At 49.7% G+C, this 23488-nt stretch overlaps 1 protein-coding gene and 1 long non-coding RNA gene across 3 annotated transcripts in view; one reads left to right on the forward strand and one right to left on the reverse strand.

The window, feature by feature from the left end:
* Positions 1-509: 509 nt before the first annotated feature.
* Positions 510-784, reverse strand: LOC144891158 (uncharacterized). The gene is made up of 2 exons (XR_013622749.1): positions 659-784; positions 510-551 (listed from the first exon to the last, which is right to left on the reverse strand). It is a non-coding gene; the product is annotated as an uncharacterized LOC144891158 (long non-coding RNA).
* A 6888-nt stretch (positions 785-7672) lies between these two features.
* The window catches only part of LOC137423207 (myoferlin), a 213775-nt gene continuing 197959 nt past the window's right edge, over positions 7673-23488 (forward strand). The window contains exon 1 of one of the 2 annotated variants that reach the window (XM_068110102.2): positions 7673-8159. In XM_068110102.2, coding sequence (XP_067966203.2) covers positions 8069-8159 — 91 coding nt within the window. In that variant the 5' untranslated portion in view covers positions 7673-8068. Of the gene's footprint in view, positions 8160-8699; positions 8855-23488 lie in introns of those variants that run through there. The other variant, XM_068110103.2, reaches the window with a different exon arrangement.

Below are 23488 nucleotides of genomic sequence, written 5' to 3' on the forward strand. Positions count from 1 at the left end.
AATAATGACCTCGGCCAAAGTTCAAATGACGTGAGTTTAATGTCTACATGAGAGAATTCCACATAGCTATTTGGAAGGTGAACACGCTAACAGATTGCTGTCTCCATCGATCTTGCCAAGGCCGTAACAGCTATCAGCTCAAAATCCTTTTAACTGTTGATTTGGAAGTTTTTACAATGAAGGAAACATATATCGGGAGTACATACGACATCGGGAGTACTAACTGCATGCATCTTCAGTATCACGCTTAACTCTGTCATGGCGGATCTGAAAAGCAGAATGCTTGGAGAAGTGGTGGGCTACTTCGGCATGAAGGAGGATCAGAAACGTGGACTCCCACACTGCCACATCCTGCTGATACTTGCTCCTGCATGATGTTATCTTCCCGGGTGCCGCACAAACGGCAACAAGGATGTACATAAACCCTCTTATGGTTAAACTGCCAAAATCAAGACTCTCTGCTCACCTTCATTCCTTCTGTTGTGAAAATCAACCAGATCCACAACTCGTCCCATAGATAGGTTTAATTTCAATTAGATCGTAACATCATCCTGTAAAATACACCATGCAACATATATGTCAGGATCAAGGCATCATATGAGAAAGATTGGATATATCAGTCAATGCAAGCAAGCCTAGAGTATAAGTGGGTACGTACCATTCAATTCTACATGTCATTGTATAAAGTCGCAGGAGTGGCCTCGAGTCGCGGACGTCCCGAGGTCTTATAGACACCGCCCAGTGGTTTAAGTGAGCGTCACACCTGGGTTCAACTTACATTTTCACCACATTCTCCCCGCCATTAGAACTATGCTGCCACTAGGCAGGAAGCGAGCGCGCGTCAGCATTAATAGGTAGAGGAAGTCATTATATCATTATTAGGGTGTCAAAGAAATATCCCTATTGATTCTTGGCTTTGCGCTATTGTGTTATGTTTCGCACACTGTCAAAGCGTCTTTAGGGCTTCCTGGAAAGCGCTATACGAAACAAATCCATTATCAGTAGTGCAGGTCAGTCGGTCCATCCGTAGAGGTCAGTGTGGCGAATTACCCTGCCAGCACAGGTTCGGGAACTACCGGGTACGTCGTCCCCAAATCCGGAGTCCCCTGCTTCGGAGTAGCCGCTGGAGGCAGGTGTCGGAGGGGCACCTCAGTGCCCTCACTGCTTCAGGCAGGGGTGTATCAGGCGAAGGGAGGGACGGCAGATGTTCTCTAGGTGCACTCATAGCCTGGTTAGCAAACATGTCCGATACTGGCAGACGATGAGCCTGTGGGTCACAATAGGCTAGTCTCACAGGCCTATGTGCTGGATAAGGTGTACCTTTGCGATATGTAACTCATTACATAAGGTGTGCCTTGTCGAAGAGCGAATGTCCATTCGTCGCAATGCAATGCATTTCAGGCAGATGTGTCGATGTGGAAGATGTGTAAACCAGTAAGCCATGTCTATTCGTCGCAAGGCAACACATTACAGGAAGATGTGTTGATGTGGAGGATGTGTAAATCAGTAAGCCTCTTTACAGTAAGCTGTAACAGTAAGTAAGATTACATGACAGGAGGCCATGACAGTGTAAGTCAATTACAGTAAGTCTGTACCGGCCTAGGAGTTGTAACAGTAAGGAAGATTACATGACAGGAGGCCACTACAGTAAGTCCATTACAGTAAGTCTGTACCTGCCTTGGCTCCCAAGGGTACATGGTCGATCCATGTTAGGTCCATGTCATGAAATTGCCGAGGGAGAGAATCGATGAGAGCCATAACGAGAGTTACTCGACACCGGCAGCGGCCCTGTTGAATCACGAGACTCGAGCGTCCTCTGACGGCAGCTCATACGCATTACAAACTCTTGTTTCGGCATGCGAATCTACCGTTGGCAGCGATCCTTCGCACGAGACACGAGCGGCCTCTGAAGGCTGCCTGGACGACCGGCATGGCTGATTACGACGATGCACAAAACGACCGGAACGCGCCTCCCCAGCGGAGCGTGCAGAACCTCCGCGATGCATACGGCAATCCCGTCCTGCAGTACAGCGCTCGGAGGATCGGAGAAGACCGGCTTTACCGGCTGCCGAGAGAACGTCCCGGATGGACGACAAAAACGACCGAAACGCGCCTCTCCAGCGAAGCGCGCAGAACCTCCGGGATGCATATGGCAATCCTGTCCCGCTGTACAGCGCGCGGAGGATCGGAGAAGATCGGCAAACTGAGAGAGAGTCCCGGCTGGACAAACCTTGTTTGTCCCAGCGTTGTCCCGGATGGATTGTCTCGATGTCGAGATGATTGTCATGCTAGATGTCCCGGATGGATTGGCCATCCACGGATGTCCGACCGATCCATCCATTCAACGCCTTCATTGCATGGCATGGATCCAGCCGGACCGCGGATGGATCGACCATCCACGGACGCAAAGACTCACTAAAAGACACAAAGACTCACTCAAAGACACAAAGACTCACTCAAAGACACAAAGACATCCATGGACGTCATCCTGGGTCCCCACAAGGGGCGAGGTGGGAGTCGTTATACCGGACGGCATCCGGGCGAGCAACAAGAACCTCCTGGGATCCCACCCCCCCCCCCCCCCCCACCGAGATTGCAGCAGCGCGCTGCATACCGAAGTCAGACGACCTTCACAGTCTGGGTCAGCCTGAGTCACAGACAGTCTGGGGCAGAGGGAAAATGGAATCAGACGAGGCGTCTCGCAGTCTCGAAATGTGCGTGGATACGAGCCAAGAGCTCTGTCCGATAAACAACAAGCCCAGAGTCAAGGGCGAGCAGGCAGTACGGTGCCCCCGTTACTTGCGCAGGTGACAAGGGAGTCGGGCGCGACACTCAATGTCACCATTTCACGAGGTCACCGTGTACTCCCTAAACGGCGCGGGCGCGCGACCTTGAGGTAGTGCCGCGTTATGTAGTTTACGTCGTTTACGTAAAGGACATTTGGTACGTAGTTTACCAAGGTACATGGAAATGTAAACGAATCCCTGATGAGATCGCGTGAAGCATGCAATTACGTTAATGACGCCGTAGAGCAAACACGTGATTAGTCGGTGATGTCATCAATTGGTTCGGGCACGTGCGGTTCGTTGGCGAAACCAGCCAGCGTGGCACGCTGAGACGAGACGCACGCACGAGACGCACGAGACGCACGAGAGGCCTGAAGTAGCATCTTGTTCGATGGCTTTCGGGCAGGGTTTGTCCGGGGTTGAAGCGGGGGAATAGCGGCCGCAGTGCGGTAGTTATCAACGGTATCTAGCATGATACGATACATCACGCCAACACAAATCACATTTCACAAATCACATTACTCAAATCCCCGAGTGCCGTGAACCCCTTAGAACCCTTTAAGATTGTTTATTAATGTTATGACAGCGGAAGAAGATGAAAGTTTAGGAAGACCATGCTCGGCGAGTCCCCGAGTGGAGCCAAACGAGCCACACGCGTTGAGGCGAGTCCGGGCCGCGGTGTTCGCCGGCCTCGCTGAGAAGCCATGCGTAGGTGGGATTCCGACCAGCAGCAACGGGGCCACAGAGTAGTGCCAGCAAGGGGAATCGCATGCGCTTCGTGTGAAGAAGGGGTCCATCCAGCGAAGATGCGGCGCGCGCGACTGGCGCGTCGTGCCTAGTGAGGATGCCATCTAGCGATGGTGCAGCGCGTGATTTGTGCGTGAGGAGGTGATTCCACCGAGCAGCCGGAGTGAGCCGGCCGTGTGAGGCACAGCGTGATTCCGACGAGCAGTGCGCGATTCGCGCGGAGGAGGTGGTTCCACCGAGCAGCGAGGGGATTCACATGGAGGAGGTGATTCCACCGAGCAGCCGGAGTGAGCCGGCCGTGTGAGGCATGGCGTGATTCCGACGAGCAGTGCGCCATTCGCGCGGAGGAGGTGGTTCCACCGAGAAGCGAGTGGTCAGGGTGAGCCGGCCGTGTGAGGCACGGCGTGATCCCGACGAGCAGTGCGCGATTCGCGCGGAGGAGATGGTTCCACCGAGAAGCGAGTGGTCAGGGTGAGCTGGCCGTGTGAGGCACGGCGTGATCCCGACGAGCAGTGCGCGATTCGCGCGGAGGAGGTGGTTCCACCGAGAAGCGAGTGGTCAGGGTGAGCCGGCCGTGTGAGGCACAGCGTGATCCCGACGAGCAGTGCGCGATTCGCGCGGAGGAGATGGTTCCACCGAGAAGCGAGTGGTCAGGGTGAGCCGGCCGTGTGAGGCACGGCGTGATCCCGACGAGCAGTGCGCAATCCGCGCGGAGGAGGCGATTCCACTGAGCAGCGAGTGGTCGGAGTGTGCCGGCCCGCGCGGAGGAGGCGATTCCACTGAGTAGCGAGTGGTCGGAGTGTGCCGGCCGTGTGGAGGCATGGCCGACATGGGAGTCGTGATCACTCGCGTGGGAATCTCATCTCGGGCCGAGGCACGCAAATCTAGGATGATTCTCTCGGACGGAGCCGTTAGCGTTTCGAGCAACCGAGGCTAGACTCGTACCTTCGGCGCCAAGCGGGTCCGTCGTTCCGACGGGGTTGCGGCCCAGGACATTTCCCAGTGGCCTCCTTCAGCAGGCGCCTTGCCGGAGTCCGTCATGCCTGCTCCGGCGTTCGGGCCTCAGGAGAGCAGTATGCGTTTTGACGACGTGGTCCCGCAAAAGGCTTGCGAGGTCCCCATCGCATCCGGTCCTTTTGAGGCAGACTGGCGGCGAGAGTAGTCGGAGCTCCGTAGCTGGATCTAGCTCGGCGGGTCCTCCGCCGGTCATTCTTCTCCGAGGTGGGCCTCGCAGGAGCGCGGAGAATGTCGGGAACGCTCGTCTGTGATCTGCGTTCATCCGGCCATCGCAAGACTCGTGTCCCGCCATTTCCGAAGATCATAATTGAAATTAAGTGTTGTGAAAATCAACCAGATCCACAACTCGTCCCATAGATAGGTTTAATTTCAATTAGATCGTAACATCATCCTGTAAAATACACCATGCAACATATATGTCAGGATCAAGGCATCATATGAGAAAGATTGGATATATCAGTCAATGCAAGCAAGCCTAGAATATAAGTGGGTACGTACTATTCAATTCTACATGTCATTGTATAAAGTCGCAGGAGTGGCCTCGAGTCGCGGACGTCCCGAGGTCTTATAGACACCGCCCAGTGGTTTAAGTGAGCGTCACACCTGGGTTCAACTTACATTTTCACCACACCTTCATTCCTCTTTTCTCCCGCCTCTGGCACAAACTCCCTCACTCTCTTCAATCCCACTCCTCCCTCCAGGTCTTTAAAACGGCTGTTCACCACCATCTCTTATCTTCCCCAATCCAAAACCTTGATCTTTTCTACCCCCGCTAATTACACCCCAAATCCACATTTTTGAGGTGCCGACTTCTTTCCTGGAAGTCCTTGGTGTCCTTGGGTTTTATACCTATCCTGCCTCCCCCCAGGCCCGCTCCCTCCCTCACATCTCCTGATGTCCCTGCTCTCAAATGTTGTGTTTGTGTGCTTCCTCCCCTTCTCTCCCCATCTTGTCGACCACTCCCATTTTTATATACTTTGTTTGCTTGTTTGTTTGATTTGTTTGTTTGATAAATGTTAGCTCTTTCACGAGCCTCGACTCTGTATACAAAAAACAAAACAAAAAAAAACGACTGCACCGATCGCTGCACAGCTGCACCGATCGCTGCACAGCTGCACCGATCGAAATTTACCGGATGTTTATATAAATCGTTTAAAAGAAAAAAAGCCTTCAATTTCTAATATTTAGCCTTTTCATTTGGGCCTCCCAATTGAAGCCCCGCCCGTAGGGCAGGTACCATTGCTAGTATCAGAAATTGAAGGCTTTTGTTATTTTAAACGATTCATATAAACATCCGTTAAATCATATCACACGCAAATCATCAAAATCTAAACAGTATCTTACTATAATTTACCAAATGTCCCACAGTGATCGATACACTATGATCGTGATCGTGAATCGTGATCGATAATCGTGTTCACAATCACTATTTTGTATGTACTCCCGATACGTGTTTCCTTCAGTTGAAATGGGTTAGAATTCCCCCAAGCAGGGATTCAACCAGTGTCCTTATAAAAGGTCTTTGTCCGAGGTCACCGAGTTCGATTGGTGCAGCTGTGCAGCGGTCAGTGCAGCCGTTTGTGCGGCACCTGGGAAAACAACATCGTCACAATGAGAACAATAAACTTTATGTGAACGCGAATGTTATGCGGGAGTGCAAACCTGAGAATGCTGGAGACTAAAACTGAAATTTGGAAAACTAAATAGCCTATTTTACTCCTGGAGATCCCAGGATTATCCAGCCAAAATATCTTTGTTATCGGTTCAGCAGTTTTTACGTTACCTTCGAACAGACAGACAGACAGACAGCCAGACAGACGGACGGACATTTGGTGAATTATAGTAGGATGCGGGTCCAGTACGTCTATAAAGTACGTACTAATAGAATGCGGGTCCAGTATGTCTATAAAGTCTATAAACCCCCTCTCTCCCCTCCCACACTGAATAATCCTCTCCAAGAAGTTCTGTCACTCAAGCTTTTGGGTCTCACTATCTGCCATGATCTTTCCTGGGAAAACCACATTTCAAATCTGGCCTCCAAAGCCAGTCGCCGACTGGGCATCCTCCGTCGTGCGAAGTCCTTCTTGGCACACCTGAGCTCCTCACCACATACAAGGCTTTCATCCGCAGCTCAATGGAATACTGCTCTCCCCTCTGGGCCGGTGCTCCAGCCTCACACCGAGCTCGCCTTCACGCTGTTGAAACCAAAGCTTTCAGAATCATTGGAATCTCCCGCGATGAAGCTAACTCCGAGGGCCTTTCACTCACTCACCGCAGGCAGGTTGGTGGTCTTTCTGTCTTCTACCGACTCCTTTCTGGCCTTGCTCCCCCAGCTTTCTCTGTGCTTTGTCCCCCAAATATTCCTACAGGTCGCACAAGATATGCCTGCAACCCTCTTATGGTTAAACTACCAAAATCAAAACTCCCTGCTCACCTTCACTCCTTCATTCCTCTTTTCTCCCGCCTCTGGAACAAACTCCCTCACGCTCTTCAATCCCACTCCTCTCTCCAGGTTTTTAAAACAGCTGTTCACCACCATCTCTTATCTTCCCCCATCCAAAACCTTGATCTTTTCTACCCCTGCTAATTTCACCCCAGATTCACTTTTTTGAAATACCAAGTTCCTTCCTGGATGCAGTGTCCTTGTGTTTTATACTTCTCCCACCCCCCCCCCCCCCCCCTTCCCACGCCTCCTCGCCCCCAAGCCCTCTCCCTCCCACAGATCTCCCGATGTCCCTGCTCTCCAATGTAGTGTTTGTGTGCTTCCCCTTCTTTCCCCATCTTGTGTACCGCTCCCCTTATTATATACTTTGTGTCTGTTTGATTTTTTGTGTGATAAATGTTAGCTCTTTCACGAGCCTCGATCCTATTTACAAAAAAAAAGAAAGAAAAAAAGTACGTAATAATAAAATGCAAGTCCATTACGTCTGTAAAGTACATACGAATAGGAACGTGGTTTTTTTTTTCCTATAAAGTACGTATTATTGGAAGAGAGTTCGTATATAAAGTTGATACGACGATTGTAACGTGCATCTATACAATAAAACTGAAATAGCAATGCATCGTCGACACGACTACACACACCACACAAACACAACACACCAGCACACAAAATACCCCACACAGAACAATTCCGGGATGTGTTGCAAGCTGCTTGCTAATGGCTGACGGGACACACCCCAAGCGAGGATCTACAATCTCAGATTGCTGTTTCTATTTGTTACTATTTAATAGACCACAAAATGTGGCCCTACCTGAAAACATGTTTCATGTCATAACAAGATGTCTTCCGTTTGTTTCCGTGAGCGAGTCATTCGGTGTCTCAACCGTGTGAACGAATTGATCCGTTTAGTTCTTCACGCTTAGGTGGGAACACGTCTGCCAGGTGGGAACACGTCTGCCAGGTGTGACGTGTTCGTGAGCAATTTGAGGGTTTTGGTCGCGCAGGACTCGGAAAGTTTTCTTAACGAAAGAGCTTTTCGCTCTTGCGAGCACATGGATACCTGTTCAACATCATCATGCTGAAAGTGCTCGTTCTTTCGGCTGAAAATCTTCCCAATGTGGACAAATTTGGAAAAAGTGATCCGTACTGCCTTGTTGCCTTGCAAGGTAAGGAACTTTTTATTTTCGAAAACTTACGTTTTTTAATCGAACAAATAAACTGCTCGAATTTGAATAAACTGTTGTTGTGGTTATTGAGGCTTTTAACTTATTTTGTACGTGGACGTGGGATGGAGCATCAATGGAGGGAGGATGTCGTCGTTTCTTAACTTTATTAAATAATGATTCCTTCGAAATTATCGCAAACTTAGTTTTGGTGCGCGCTAGGGGTGTGCGGTGAGGACCCGGGGTGCGAGATGAGAACCCGGGGTGTGCGATGAGAACCTGGGGTGTGCGATGAGAACCCGGGGTGTGCGATGAGAACCCGGGGTGTGCGGTGAGGACCCGGGGTGCGAGATGAGAACCCGGGGTGTGCGATGAGAACCCGGGGTGTGTGATAACTCGCAATGCGCGATATGGGTGTGCGGTGAGGACCCGGGGTGTGCGATGAGAACCCGGGGTGTGTGATGAGAACTCGCAGTGCGCGATATGGGCGTGCGATGAGGACCAGAGTGGGATTCGAGGGGCGAGGTCGGAAGTTTCCCGGCGCGTCTGAGTCAACCCAGCGCGCGCCAGACACCGGCAGGCAGGACGCGGGGGTGCGCGCAGCCCTGCCAGCGCAACCATGCTCCGCTGCGTGGTGCAATCGGCGCGGGATTTGCCCGGTAAAAGGATAGATCCGGTGGCCAAGCTTCGATTTCTGGGTGAGTGCTGAAATAGGGTACATTTCTGGGTGATTGCAGAACTTGGGTGCATTTCTGGGTGAGTGCTGAAATGGGTACATTTCTGGGTGAGTGCTGAAATGGGTACATTTTTGGGTGAGTGCTGAAATGGGTACATTTCTGGGTGAGTGCTGAAATGGGTACATTTCTGGGTGAGTGCTGAAATGGGTACATTTCTGGGTGAGTGCTGAAATGGGTACATTTCTGGGTGAGTGCTGAAATGGGTACATTTCTGGGTGAGTGCTGAAATGGGTACATTTCTGGGTGAGTGCTGAAATGGGTACATTTTTGGGTGAGTGCTGAACTTGGGCACATTTCTGGGTGAGGTCTGAACTTGGGCACATTTCTGGGTGAGTGCTGAACTTGGGTGCATTTCGGGGGGAGTGCTGAACTTGGGTGCATTTCTGCGTGAGTATAGTGAAATCGCGTACATTTCTGGGTGAGGTCTGAACTTGGGCACATTTCTGAGTGAGGTCTGAACTTGGGCACATTTCTGGGTGAGTGCTGAACTTGGGTACATTTCTGGGTGAGTCCTGAACTCGGGTACATTTCTGTGTGAGTGCTGAACTCGGGTACATTTCTGGGTGAGTGCTGAAATCATGTACATTTCTGGGTGAGTGCGGAATTCCGGTACATTTCTTGGTGCGTGCTGAACTTGGGTACATTTGTTGGTGGGTGCTGAACTCGGGTACATTTCTGGGTGAGTGCTGAACTCTGGTACATTTCTGGGTGAGTGCTGAACTCTGGTACATTTCTGGGTGAGTGCTGAACTTTGGTACATTTCTGGGTGAGTGCTGAACTCTGGTACATTTCTGGGTGAGTGCTGAACTCGGGTACATTTCTGGGTGAGTGCTGAACTCGGGTACATTTCTGGGTGAGTGCTGAACTCGGGTACATTTCTGGGTGAGTGCTGAACTCGGGTACATTTCTGGGTGAGTGCTGAACTCGGGTACATTTCTGGGTGAGTGCTGAACTCGGGTACATTTCTGGGTGAGTGCTGAACTTGGGTACATTTGTTGGTGGGTGCTGAACTCGGGTACATTTCTGGGTGAGTGCTGAACTCGGGTATATTTCTGGGTGAGTGCTGAAATCGGGTACATTTCTGGTTGAGTGCTGAATTCGGGTGCATTTCTTGGTGAGTGCTGAACTTGGGTGCATTTCTGGGTGGGGGCTGAACTCGATTACATTTCTGGGTGAGTGCTGAACTCGGGTACATTTCTGGGTGAGTGCTGAACTTGGGTACATTTGTTGGTGGGTGCTGAACTCGGGTACATTTCTGGGTTAGTGCTGAACTCGGGTGCATTTCTTGGTGAGTGATGAACTTGGGTACATTTCTAGGTGAGTGCTGAACTTGGGTGCATTTATGGGTGAGTGCTGAACTCGTGTACATTTCTGTGTGAGTGCTGAACTCGGGTACATTTCTGGGTGAGTGCTGAACTCGGGTAGATTTCTGGGTGAGTGCTGAATTCGAGGACATTTCTGGGTGAGTGCTGAACTCGGGTACATTTCTGGGTGAGTTCTGCACTCGGGTACATTTCTGTGTGAGTGCTGAACTCGGGTACATTTCTGTGTGAGTGCTGAACTCGGGTACATTTCTGGGTGAGTGCTGAACTCGGGTAGATTTCTGGGTGAGTGCTGAAGTCGGGTACATTTCTGCGTGAGTGCTGAACTCGAGTACCTTTCCTGGGTGAGTGCTGAGCTTGGGTGCATTTCGGGGTGAGTGCTGATCTTCGGTGCATTTTTTTTTTTGTATACATCATCGAGGCTCGTGAAAGAGCTAACATTTATCACACAAACAAATCAAACGGTCAAACAACCAAAGTATGTAAAAAGTGGCGCAGTAGACAAGATGGGGAGAGAGGGGGAAGCACATAAACACAATATTTGTGAGGGACATCGGGAATGTGTGGGAGGGAGAGGGCTTGTGGGGAGGCGGCGTGGGAAGGGGGGGGGGGTGGGAGAAGTATAAACACAAGGACACCAAGGACTTCCAGGAAGGAAGTTGGTATTTCAAAAAAGAGGGTTTGGGGTGATATTAGCGGGGGTAGAAAAGACCAAGGTTTTTGCATGGGGGAAGATAAGAGATGGAGGTGAACAGCTGTTTTAAAGACCGGGAGGGAGGAGTGGGATTGAAGGGAGTGGGGGAGTTTGTTCCAGAGGTGGGAGAAAAGAGGAATGAAAGATTGAAGGTGAGCAGAGAGTCTTGATTTTGGCGGTTTAACCATAAGAGGGTTGCAGGCCGATCTTGTGCGACCTTCAGGAATATTAGGGGGACAGAGCCCAGAGAGAGCTGGAGGAGCAAGGCCGGACAGGAGCCGGTAGAAGACAGAAAGACCACCAACCTGCCTGCGGTGAGTAAGTGAAAGGCCCTCGGAGGTAGCTTCATCACGGGAGATTCCACTGATTCTGAACGCTTTGGTTTCAACAGCGTGAAGACAAGATAGGTGTGAGGCAGGAGCACCAGCCCAGAGGGGAGAGCAGTATTCCATTGAGCTGCGGATGAAAGCCTTGTATGTGGTGAGGAGCTCAGGTGTGCCAAGGAAGGACTTCGCACGACGGAGGATGCCCAGTCGGCGACTGGCTTTGGAGCCCAGATTTGAAATGTGGTTTTCCCAGGAAAGATCATGGCAGATAGTGAGACCCAAAAGCTTAAGTGACAGATCTTCTTGGAGGGGATTATTCAGAAAGTGGATGGGAGGGTTGTCCAGTCGGTCTTTTCGGAGAGACATCGTAAGAATGTGAGATTAGTCAGGATTGAAAGAAATGTTCCACTTGTTTGCCCAGTCACTGATTTTGTCCAGGTCTGCAGAGAGTGAGGAGGCTGCAGACTGCTGATCTGAGGGATGAGGAATGGAGCGGCAGAGAGTGGTCATCATCAGCAAAGAGATAGAGAGGATTTTAAAGAGTCGGAGAGATCATTGATGAAGACCAGAAAAAGCACAGGGCCCAGAACACTGCCTTGGGGAACTCCAGCCTGAACAGGAGGAGGAGATGAGAGAACCCCATTCAGGGCCACACGTTGACTACGACTGGAGAGGAAGTCCGCCAGCCATGCTTGAAGATTTCCATGGATACCAAAGGAGGAGAGTTTGGTGGGCAGAGCGAGGTGCCAGACCGTATCGAAGGCACGTGATATGTCGAGGGAGACAGCTCTAATTTCCTGTTTGGCATTGAGGACCTCCATCCATTGTTGAGACGGCAGAAGCAGCATGTCCAGAGGAGAGTGACCTGGTCTGAAACCAAATTGATGATCAGAGATCAAGCCATTGGAGAAGAGGAAAGATTTCATATCCGAAGCAATGATTAATTCCTTGACTTTGCTGATAATTGGGAGAAGGCTGATTGGTCTGTCGTTGCTAGGATCTGTTTTTGCACATTTTTTTGTGTAACGTGGTGATGTTGGCTAATTTCCAAGCAGATGGCAGTTGACCTTGAGCAAAAGAGAGGGTGAACAGAACAGAGAGAGGGAGTGAAAGAGCGGAAGAACAGGATTTTAGGACCCGTGGGCTGATGCCGTCAGGTCCAGTTGCAGAATCAGTGTCGAGGGTTGACAAACTTTTCCACCTTGCCATTAGGAAAGGACAGAGAGTCCAGGAGCAGCTGGGTACGACTGGGTATGGTGGGTACAGAGAGGGATGGGTCTGGGACACAAGATTTAGAGGCAAACAAAGAGTTGAGGCATTCAGCTTTTTCATGTCTGGAGTCAGCTGTGTAGCCATTTGAGGTAAGGGAGGGGATGGAGGGGGAACAAACACCAGAAACAGATTTGACCAGATGCCACCAGGAATTGGAAGAGGTAGACAGATAAGAGAGTTCGGTCTTGAGAACGGAGAGATATTGTTTCCTGTCTCTCCTGAGGGTGGACACACACTTGTTTCGGGCTTTGTGAAAGGAAATGAGATTTCCTTCCGTTGGATTTGCTTTCCAGGAGACGAAGGCAAGTTGTTTCTGGGCAACAGCCTCACCACAAGAATCCATGTACCATGGACGGGAGGAAGGGTATGACAACTGAAGACGAGATGGGATAAATCTGTGCATGAGAGAGAGCAATTTACTTTGGAAGAATTCACAGGTTGAATTGTTGTCAGAGGTGGTGGAGATGGGAGACAAGTCCAGATGATTGATGGCTGCTTGAAGACCGTGCCAGTTGGCCTGAGTGAAATGCCAGACTCGTCGACGCTGAGGAGGCTCACTGAGAATGGTCAGAAAGATGTCCACTTTAACAAGCACATGATCAGATGAGCCGATTGGAGCAGAAGAAGAGCAGCAGACATTTTCAGGGAAATTCGTCATAACCAAGTACAGAAGAGAAGATGCTCCGTTGACTGAGATCCGGGTCGGGAAATTGACAGATTGTGTCAGTCCCAGTGAGTCGCAGAGGTACCCACACCCAGCCAACTGGCATGGTGACAATTGAAATCGCCACATATGAGGAAGAGAGAGTTGGGATGAGTATATAGAGGTTGGTCCATATTATCAGACAGCGAGATGTAGATGGAGTCATCACTGTTTGGTGGACGGTACAGCACATGTATGAACGAGGTGGGAGCGAAGGGGAAGCCGTAGCCAAAGGTATTCCTGGGGGTGAGGTGGAGAGAGGGCAGTGCAGGGTGAGAGAGAGTTTTTGATAAAGATAGCAACCCCACCTCCAGGTCGAGGCTCAGGTCTATCATACCGGAGAAGGGATTAACCCGGGAGAGATACTAAGGAATCAGAGACATCATGAAGGAGGAAAGTTTCTGTTAAGCAGATCACGTCTGGTTTGTCAGAAGCAACCTGTATGGAGAGATCAGTTAAGTTTGAATGAAGGCCCCGGACGTTTGAGGTCCATACCGTTAATGAAGAGGAAGGGGGAGCATCGGATACAGAACAGGGGGGAGGAGGGGTAGGGTAGGATGTGGAAGAGGAGGAAGAGGTAGGGAGAGCTGTTGAAGGTGTGTCAGATATTTCAGAAGAGTTCTGAGAAAGGGAAGGATGGGGTGGACAAAAGGTTTGATGGTGATTGGGTGAGGGACAATGAGGTGTTATTTGAGGAGGGGGAAGGGCGAAGGGCGATGCAGGAGGTTGGGGGAGGTGATAGTTTGAAGGGGGAAGAAGCGGGGAGGATGCTTTGAGGAGGAGGGGTGAGAGGGGGGAAATGGAGAAGAAATGAGGGTGGTGAGATTTGAAGGGGAGGGGTGAGGGGGAGTTTATGAGGGGAGGGGTTAGGGGGGCGTTTTGGAGGGAAGGGACAAGGGGAGGGATTTGAGAGGGATTGGAGATGGGGGAGATTTGAGAGGGATTGGAGATGGGGGAGATTTGGAGGGGAGGAGTGAGGGGGGAGTCTAGGAGGGGAGGTGTGAGATTGGATTTTGGAAAGTGTACAATTAATGGGAAACGAACAATTATTGCAAAATGAGTTTCTTGTGACCTTCGAGTTAAAAATACGTTTGAGGACGCTGGATGGGGGTGGGGGAGGGGGGGTGGAGTGCAGGCAGGTGAGTTTAGGGAATGTAGAAAAGAGGCACTGTAAGAGATGGAATTTTTTGGGGGGATGATGAGATTTGGTGAGCAAGTCGAAAGCAACCTTTTAAAGAAGAAGAAGAAAAAGGTGTTATAATATACGACAGAATACAGTACTTCAGGAGAAAGTTTAAACATTTTTTAATGGAGCAGTGAAAACTATCTGGGGAAATGGGGGAAAAACACGTGGTCGAAGAACGAACGAACGAATAAGAACAACGAATAAACGAATAAGAACAACAAATAAGAACAGAGAAGGAAATGTTTTTTGGGGGGTTTTTTTTTTCTGGGGTGAGTTTCAGGGTGAGTGCTGAACTTGGGTGCATTTCTGGGTGAGTCTTGAACTTGGGTTCATTTCTGGGTGAGTGCTGAACTTGGGTTCATTTCTGGGTGAGTGCTGAGATTGGGTTCATTTCTGGGTGAGTGCTGAGCTTGGGTGCATTTCTGGGTGAGTGCTGAACTTGGGTGCATTTCTGGGTGAGTGCTGAATTCTGGTACATTTCTTGGTGAGTGCTGAACTTGGGTACATTTGTTGGTGGGTGCTGAACTCGGGTACATTTCTGGGTGATTGCTGAACTCTGGTACATTTCTGGGTGAGTGCTGAACTCGGGTTCATTTCTGGGTAAGTGCTGAACTCGGGTACATTTCTGGGTGAGTGCTGAACTCGGGTACATTTCTGGGTGAGTGCTGAACTCGGGTACATTTCTGGTTGAGTGCTGAATTCGGGTACATTTCTGGTTGAGTGCTGAACTCGGGTACATTTCTGGGTGAGTGCTAAACTCGGGTACATTTCTGGGTGAGTGCTGAACTCGGGTACCTTTCCGGGGTGAGTGCTGAACTTTGGTGCATTTCTGGATGAGTGCTGAACTTTGGTGCATTTCTGGGGGAGTGCTGGACTTTGGTGCATTTCTGGGTGAATGCTGAACTTTGGTGCATTTCTGGGTGAGTTCTGAACTTTGTTGCATTTCTGGGTGAATGCTGAACTTTGGTGCATTTCTGGGTGAGTGCTGAACTTGGGTGCATTTCAGGGTGAGTGCTGAGCTTTGGTGCATTTCGGGGTGAGTGCTGAACTTGGGTGCATTTCTGGGTGAGTGCTGAACTTGGGTTCATTTCTGTGTGAGTGCTGAACTTGGGTTCATTTCTGGGTGAGTGCTGAACTTGCGTTCATTTCTGGGTGAGTGCTGAACTTGGGTTAATTTTTGGTGAGTGCTGAACTTGGGTTCATTTCTGGGTGAGTGCTGAACTTGGGTTCATTTCTGGGTGAGTGCTGAACTTGGGTACATTTCTGTGTGAGTGCTGAACTTGGGTTCATTTCTGGGTGAGTGCTGAACTCTGGTACATTTCTGGGTGAGTGCTGAACTCTGGTACATTTCTGGGTGAGTGCTGAACTCGGGTACATTTCTGGGGGAGTGCTGAACTCGGGTACATTTCTGGGTGAGTGCTGAACTCGGGTACATTTCTGGTTGATGGCTGAACTCGGGTACATTTCTGGTTGAGTGCTGAATTCGGCTGCATTTCTTGGTAAGTGCTGAACTTGGGTACATTTCTGGGTGAGTGCTGAACTCGGGTACATTTCTGGGTGAGTGCTGAACTCGGGTACATTTCTGGGTGAGTGCTGAACTCGGGTACATTTCTGGTTGAGTGCTGAATTCGGGTGCATTTCTTGGTGAGTGCTGAACTTGGGAGCATTTCTGGGTGGGTGCTGAACTCGGGTACATTTCTGGGTGAGTTCTGAACTCGGGTACATTTCTGGTTGAGTGCTGAACTCGGGTACATTTCTGGGTGAGTGCTAAACTCGGGTACATTTCTGGGTGAGTGCTGAACTCGGGTAACTTTCCGGGGTGAGCGCTGAACTTTGGTGCATTTCTGGATGAGTGCTGAACTTTGGTGCATTTCTGGGGGAGTGCTGAACTTTGTTGCATTTCTGGGTGAATGCTGAAATTTGGTGCATTTCTGGGTGAGTTCTGAACTTTGTTGCATTTCTGGGTGAATGCTGAACTTTGGTGCATTTCTGGGTGAGTGCTGAACTCGGCTGCATTTCAGGGTGAGTGCTGAGCTTGGGTGCATTTCGGGGTGAGTGCTGAACTTGGGTGCATTCCCGGGTGAGTGCTGAACTTGGGTGCATTTCTGGGTGAGTGCTGAACTTGGGTGCATTTCTGGGTGAGTGCTGAACTTGGGTTCATTTCTGGGTGAGTGCTGAACTTGGGTTCATTTCTGGGTGAGTGCTGAACTTGCGTTCATTTCTGGGTGAGTGCTGAACTTGCGTTAATTTTTGGTGAGTGCTGAACTTGGGTTCATTTCTGTGTGAGTGCTGAACTTGGGTTCATTTCTGGGTGAGTGCTGAACTTGGGTACATTTCTGGGTGAGTTCTGAACTCGGGTTCATTTCTGGGTGAGTGCTGAACTCGGGTGCATTTCGGGGTGAGTGCTGAACTTGGGTGCATTTCTGGGCGAGTGCTGAACTTTGGTGCATTTCTGGATGAGTGCTGAACTTGGGTACATTTCTGGGTGAGTGCTGAACTCGGGTTCATTTCTGGGTGAGTGCTGAACTCGGGTGCATTTCGGGGTGAGTGCTGAACTTTGGTGCATTTCTGGATGAGTGCTGAACTTTGGTGCATTTCTGGGGGAGTGCTGGACTTTGGTGCATTTCTGGGTGAATGCTGAACTTTGGTGCATTTCTGGGTGAGTTCTGAACTTTGTTGCATTTCTGGGTGAATGCTGAACTTTGGTGCATTTCTGGGTGAGTGCTGAACTTGGGTGCATTTCAGGGTGAGTGCTGAGCTTTGGTGCATTTCGGGGTGAGTGCTGAACTTGGGTGCATTTCTGGGTGAGTGCTGAACTTGGGTTCATTTCTGTGTGAGTGCTGAACTTGGGTTCATTTCTGGGTGAGTGCTGAACTTGCGTTCATTTCTGGGTGAGTGCTGAACTTGGGTTAATTTTTGGTGAGTGCTGAACTTGGGTTCATTTCTGGGTGAGTGCTGAACTTGGGTTCATTTCTGGGTGAGTGCTGAACTTGGGTACATTTCTGTGTGAGTGCTGAACTTGGGTTCATTTCTGGGTGAGTGCTGAACTCTGGTACATTTCTGGGTGAGTGCTGAACTCTGGTACATTTCTGGGTGAGTGCTGAACTCGGGTACATTTCTGGGGGAGTGCTGAACTCGGGTACATTTCTGGGTGAGTGCTGAACTCGGGTACATTTCTGGTTGATGGCTGAACTCGGGTACATTTCTGGTTGAGTGCTGAATTCGGCTGCATTTCTTGGTAAGTGCTGAACTTGGGTACATTTCTGGGTGAGTGCTGAACTCGGGTACATTTCTGGGTGAGTGCTGAACTCGGGTACATTTCTGGGTGAGTGCTGAACTCGGGTACATTTCTGGGTGAGTGCTGAACTCGGGTACATTTCTGGTTGAGTGCTGAATTCGGGTGCATTTCTTGGTGAGTGCTGAACTTGGGAGCATTTCTGGGTGGGTGCTGAACTCGGGTACATTTCTGGGTGAGTTCTGAACTCGGGTACATTTCTGGTTGAGTGCTGAACTCGGGTACATTTCTGGGTGAGTGCTAAACTCGGGTACATTTCTGGGTGAGTGCTGAACTCGGGTAACTTTCCGGGGTGAGCGCTGAACTTTGGTGCATTTCTGGATGAGTGCTGAACTTTGGTGCATTTCTGGGGGAGTGCTGAACTTTGGTGCATTTCTGGGTGAATGGTGAAATTTGGTGCATTTCTGGGTGAGTTCTGAACTTTGTTGCATTTCTGGGTGAATGCTGAACTTTGGTGCATTTCTGGGTGAGTGCTGAACTCGGCTGCATTTCAGGGTGAGTGCTGAGCTTGGGTGCATTTCGGGGTGAGTGCTGAACTTGGGTGCATTCCCGGGTGAGTGCTGAACTTGGGTGCATTTCTGGGTGAGTGCTGAACTTGGGTGCATTTCTGGGTGAGTGCTGAACTTGGGTTCATTTCTGGGTGAGTGCTGAACTTGGGTTCATTTCTGGGTGAGTGCTGAACTTGCGTTCATTTCTGGGTGAGTGCTGAACTTGCGTTAATTTTTGGTGAGTGCTGAACTTGGGTTCATTTCTGTGTGAGTGCTGAACTTGGGTTCATTTCTGGGTGAGTGCTGAACTTGGGTACATTTCTGGGTGAGTGCTGAACTCGGGTTCATTTCTGGGTGAGTGCTGAACTCGGGTGCATTTCGGGGTGAGTGCTGAACTTGGGTGCATTTCTGGGCGAGTGCTGAACTCGGGTACATTTCTGGGTGAGTGCTGAACTTGGGTACATTTGTTGGTGGGTGCTGAACTCGGGTACATTTCTGGGTGAGTGCTGAACTCGGGTACATTTCTGGGTGAGTGCTGAACTCGGGTACATTTCTGGGGGAGTGCTGAACTCGGGTACATTTCTGGGTGAGTGCTGAACTCGGGTACATTTCTGGTTGAGTGCTGAACTCGGGTACATTTCTTGGAGAGTGCTGAACTTGGGTACATTTGTTGGTGGGTGCTGAACTCGGGTACATTTCTGGGTGAATGCTGAACTCTGGTACATTTCTGGGTGAGTGCTGAACTCGGGTACATTTCTGGGTGAGTGCTGAACTCTGGTACATTTCTGGCTGAGTGCTGAACTTGGGTGCATTTCTGGGTGAGTGCTCAACTCGGGTGCATTTCTGGGTGAGTGCTGAACTCGGGTACATTTCTGGGTGAGTGCTGAACTCGGGTACCTTTCCGGGGTGAGTGCTGAAATCGAGTACCTTTCTGGGGTGAGTGCTGAACTCGGGTACCTTTCCGGGGTGAGTGCTGAAATCGAGTACCTTTCCAGGGTGAGTGCTGAACTCGGGTGCATTTCTGGGTGAGTGCTGAAATTGGGTGCATTTCTGGGTGAGTGCTGAAGTTGGGTTCATTTCTGGGTGAGTGCTGAACTTGGGTACATATCTGGGTGAGTGCTGAACCTGGGAACATTTCTGGGTGAGTGTTGAACTTAGGTACATTTCTGGGTGAGTTCTGAACTTGGGTACATTTCTGGGTGAGTGCTGAACTCGGGTGCATTTAGGGGTGAGTGCTGAACTTGGGTGCATTTCTGGGCGAGTGCTGAACTTTGGTGCATTTCTGTGTGAGTGCTGAACATGGGTTCATTTCTGGGTGAGTGCTGAACTTGGGTGCATTTCTGCGTGAGTGCTGAACTTGGGTTCATTTCTGGGTGAGTGCTGAACTTGGGTGCATTTCTGCGTGAGTGCTGAACATGGGTTCATTTCTGTGTGAGTGCTGAACTTGGTTTCATTTCTTTGTGAGTGCTGAACTTGGGTTCATTTCTGGGGTGAGTGCTGAACTTGGGTTCATTTCTGGGTGAGTTCTGAACTTGGGTTCATTTCTGGGTGAGTGCTGAACTTGGGTTCATTTCTGGGTGAGTGCTGAACTCTGGTACATTTCTGGCTGAGTGCTGAACTTGGGTGCATTTCTGGGTGAGTGCTGAACTCGGGTGCATTTCTGGGTGAGTGCTGAACTCGGGTACATTTCTGGGTGAGTGCTGAACTCAGGTACCTTTCCGGGGTGAGTGCTGAAATCGAGTACCTTTCTGGGGTGAGTGCTGAACTCGGGTACCTTTCCGGGGTGAGTGCTGAAATCGAGTACCTTTCCAGGGTGAGTGCTGAACTCGGGTGCATTTCTGGGTGAGTGCTGAAATTGGGTGCATTTCTGGGTGAGTGCTGAAGTTGGGTTCATTTCTGGGTGAGTGCTGAACTTGGGTACATTTCTGGGTGAGTGCTGAACCTGGGTACATTTCTGGGTGAGTGTTGAACTTAGGTACATTTCTGGGTGAGTTCTGAACTTGTGTACATTTCTGGGTGAGTGCTGAACTCGGGTGCATTTAGGGGTGAGTGCTGAACTTGGGTGCATTTCTGGGCGAGTGCTGAACTTTGGTGCATTTCTGTGTGAGTGCTGAACATGGGTTCATTTCTGGGTGAGTGCTGAACTTGGGTGCATTTCTGCGTGAGTGCTGAACTTGGGTTCATTTCTGGGTGAGTGCTGAACTTGGGTTCATTTCTGGGTGAGTGCTGAACTTGGTTTCATTTCTTTGTGAGTGCTGAACTTGGGTTCATTTCTGGGTGAGTGCTGAACTTGGGTTCATTTCTGGGTGAGTTCTGAACTTGGGTTCATTTCTGGGTGAGTGCTGAACTTGGGTTCATTTCTGGGTGAGTGCTGAACTTGGGTTCATTTCTGGGTGAGTGCTGAACTTGGGTTCATTTCTGGGTGAGTGCTGAACTTGGGTTCATTTCTGGGTGAGTGCTGAACTAACTTGGGTGCATTTCTGCGTGAGTGCTGAACTTGGGTTCATTTCTGGGTGAGTGCTGAACTTGGGTGCATTTCTGCGTGAGTGCTGAACTTGGGTTCATTTCTGTGTGAGTGCTGAACTTGGTTTCATTTCTTTGTGAGTGCTGAACTTGGGTTCATTTCTGGGTGAGTGCTGAACTTGGGTTCATTTCTGGGTGAGTTCTGAACTTGGGTTCATTTCTGGGTGAGTGCTGAACTTGGGTTCATTTCTGGGTGAGTGCTGAACTCTGGTACATTTCTGGCTGAGTGCTGAACTTGGGTGCATTTCTGGGTGAGTGCTGAACTCGGGTGCATTTCTGGGTGAGTGCTGAACTCGGGTACATTTCTGGGTGAGTGCTGAACTCAGGTACCTTTCCGGGGTGAGTGCTGAAATCGAGTACCTTTCTGGGGTGAGTGCTGAACTCGGGTACCTTTCCGGGGTGAGTGCTGAAATCGAGTACCTTTCCAGGGTGAGTGCTGAACTCGGGTGCATTTCTGGGTGAGTGCTGAAATTGGGTGCATTTCTGGGTGAGTGCTGAAGTTGGGTTCATTTCTGGGTGAGTGCTGAACTTGGGTACATTTCTGGGTGAGTGCTGAACCTGGGTACATTTCTGGGTGAGTGTTGAACTTAGGTACATTTCTGGGTGAGTTCTGAACTTGGGTACATTTCTGGGTGAGTGCTGAACTCGGGTGCATTTAGGGGTGAGTGCTGAACTTGGGTGCATTTCTGGGCGAGTGCTGAACTTTGGTGCATTTCTGTGTGAGTGCTGAACATGGGTTCATTTCTGGGTGAGTGCTGAACTTGGGTGCATTTCTGCGTGAGTGCTGAACTTGGGTTCATTTCTGGGTGAGTGCTGAACTTGGGTGCATTTCTGCGTGAGTGCTGAACTTGGGTTCATTTCTGGGTGAGTGCTGAACTTGGTTTCATTTCTTTGTGAGTGCTGAACTTGGGTTCATTTCTGGGTGAGTGCTGAACTTGGGTTCATTTCTGGGTGAGTTCTGAACTTGGGTTCATTTCTGGGTGAGTGCTGAACTTGGGTTCATTTCTGGGTGAGTGCTGAACTTGGGTTCATTTCTGGGTGAGTGCTGAACTTTGGTTCATTTCTGGGTGAGTGCTGAACTAACTTGGGTGCATTTCTGCGTGAGTGCTGAACTTGGGTTCATTTCTGGGTGAGTGCTGAACTTGGGTGCATTTCTGCGTGAGTGCTGAACTTGGGTTCATTTCTGTGTGAGTGCTGAACTTGGTTTCATTTCTTTGTGAGTGCTGAACTTGGGTTCATTTCTGGGTGAGTGCTGAACTTGGGTTCATTTCTGGGTGAGTTCTGAACTTGGGTTCATTTCTGGGTGAGTGCTGAACTTGGGTTCATTTCTGGGTGAGTGCTGAACTCTGGTACATTTCTGGCTGAGTGCTGAACTTGGGTGCATTTCTGGGTGAGTGCTGAACTCGGGTGCATTTCTGGGTGAGTGCTAAACTCGGGTACATTTCTGGGTGAGTGCTGAACTCAGGTACCTTTCCGGGGTGAGTGCTGAAATCGAGCACCTTTCTGGGGTGAGTGCTGAACTCGGGTACCTTTCCGGGGTGAGTGCTGAAATCGAGTACCTTTCCAGGGTGAGTGCTGAACTCGGGTGCATTTCTGGGTGAGTGCTGAAATTGGGTGCATTTCTGGGTGAGTGCTGAAATTGGGTGCATTTCTGGGTGAGTGCTGAAGTTGGGTTCATTTCTGGGTGAGTGCTGAACTTGGGTACATTTCTGGGTGAGTGCTGAACCTGGGTACATTTCTGGGTGAGTGTTGAACTTAGATACATTTCTGGGTGAGTTCTGAACTTGGGTACATTTCTGGGTGAGTGCTGAACTCGGGTGCATTTAGGGGTGAGTGCTGAACTTGGGTGCATTTCTGGGCGAGTGCTGAACTTTGGTGCATTTCTGTGTGAGTGCTGAACATGGGTTCTTTTCTGGGTGAGTGCTGAACTTGGGTGCATTTCTGCGTGAGTGCTGAACTTGGGTTCATTTCTGGGTGAGTGCTGAACTTGGGTGCATTTCTGCGTGAGTGCTGAACTTGGGTTCATTTCTGGGTGAGTGCTGAACTTGGTTTCATTTCTTTGTGAGTGCTGAACTTGGGTTCATTTCTGGGTGAGTGCTGAACTTGGGTTCATTTCTGGGTGAGTTCTGAACTTGGGTTCATTTCTGGGTGAGTTCTGAACTTGGGTTCATTTCTGGGTGAGTGCTGAACTTGGGTTCATTTCTGGGTGAGTGCTGAACTTGGGTTCATTTCTGGGTGAGTGCTGAACTTGGGTTCATTTCTGGGTGAGTGCTGATCTTGGGTACTGAACGCTAAGTGCTGAACTGTGACCAATGCTGTTCGGTATACATCACCGGGAAAGCGCAAATTTTTTACCCTGCTTATGGACTTTTCAGGACAGTAAGATGAATTTGTCATTCACGTTTTAAAATGAAACCAGGTTTACCACTTCAGCATGTGGGTGCACATATCATACCTGGGTACAGTAAAAATGTACAGTAAACCTGGGTTTCTTGGCTAAGTTTTTAAAAGCATGCAGGACATCAAACAATTTTGGGAAGTGTGAGAAATATCATTTTCGACATGAATAACAAGAACATTGAATCGCGAAATGAACTCGTTTTAATGGATTTTAACCTTGAGTCAGAATGTTGAAGCAAATGTTCAGATTTGGACCCTCAAATGAATGTTTATCCTCATAATAACAAACCATTTCGAGGGAAATAAAAGCAATGTAAACTTATCCCATAGTTACAGAAATTGAGCCAAAACCGTTTGCAGAATTCGTTATAACTTGCAAAATATAG

This window comes from Myxine glutinosa, chromosome 3 (assembly GCF_964187855.1).
Source record: "Myxine glutinosa chromosome 3, kmMyxGlut1.1, whole genome shotgun sequence".
Taxonomy (NCBI): Eukaryota; Metazoa; Chordata; class Myxini; order Myxiniformes; family Myxinidae; genus Myxine; species Myxine glutinosa.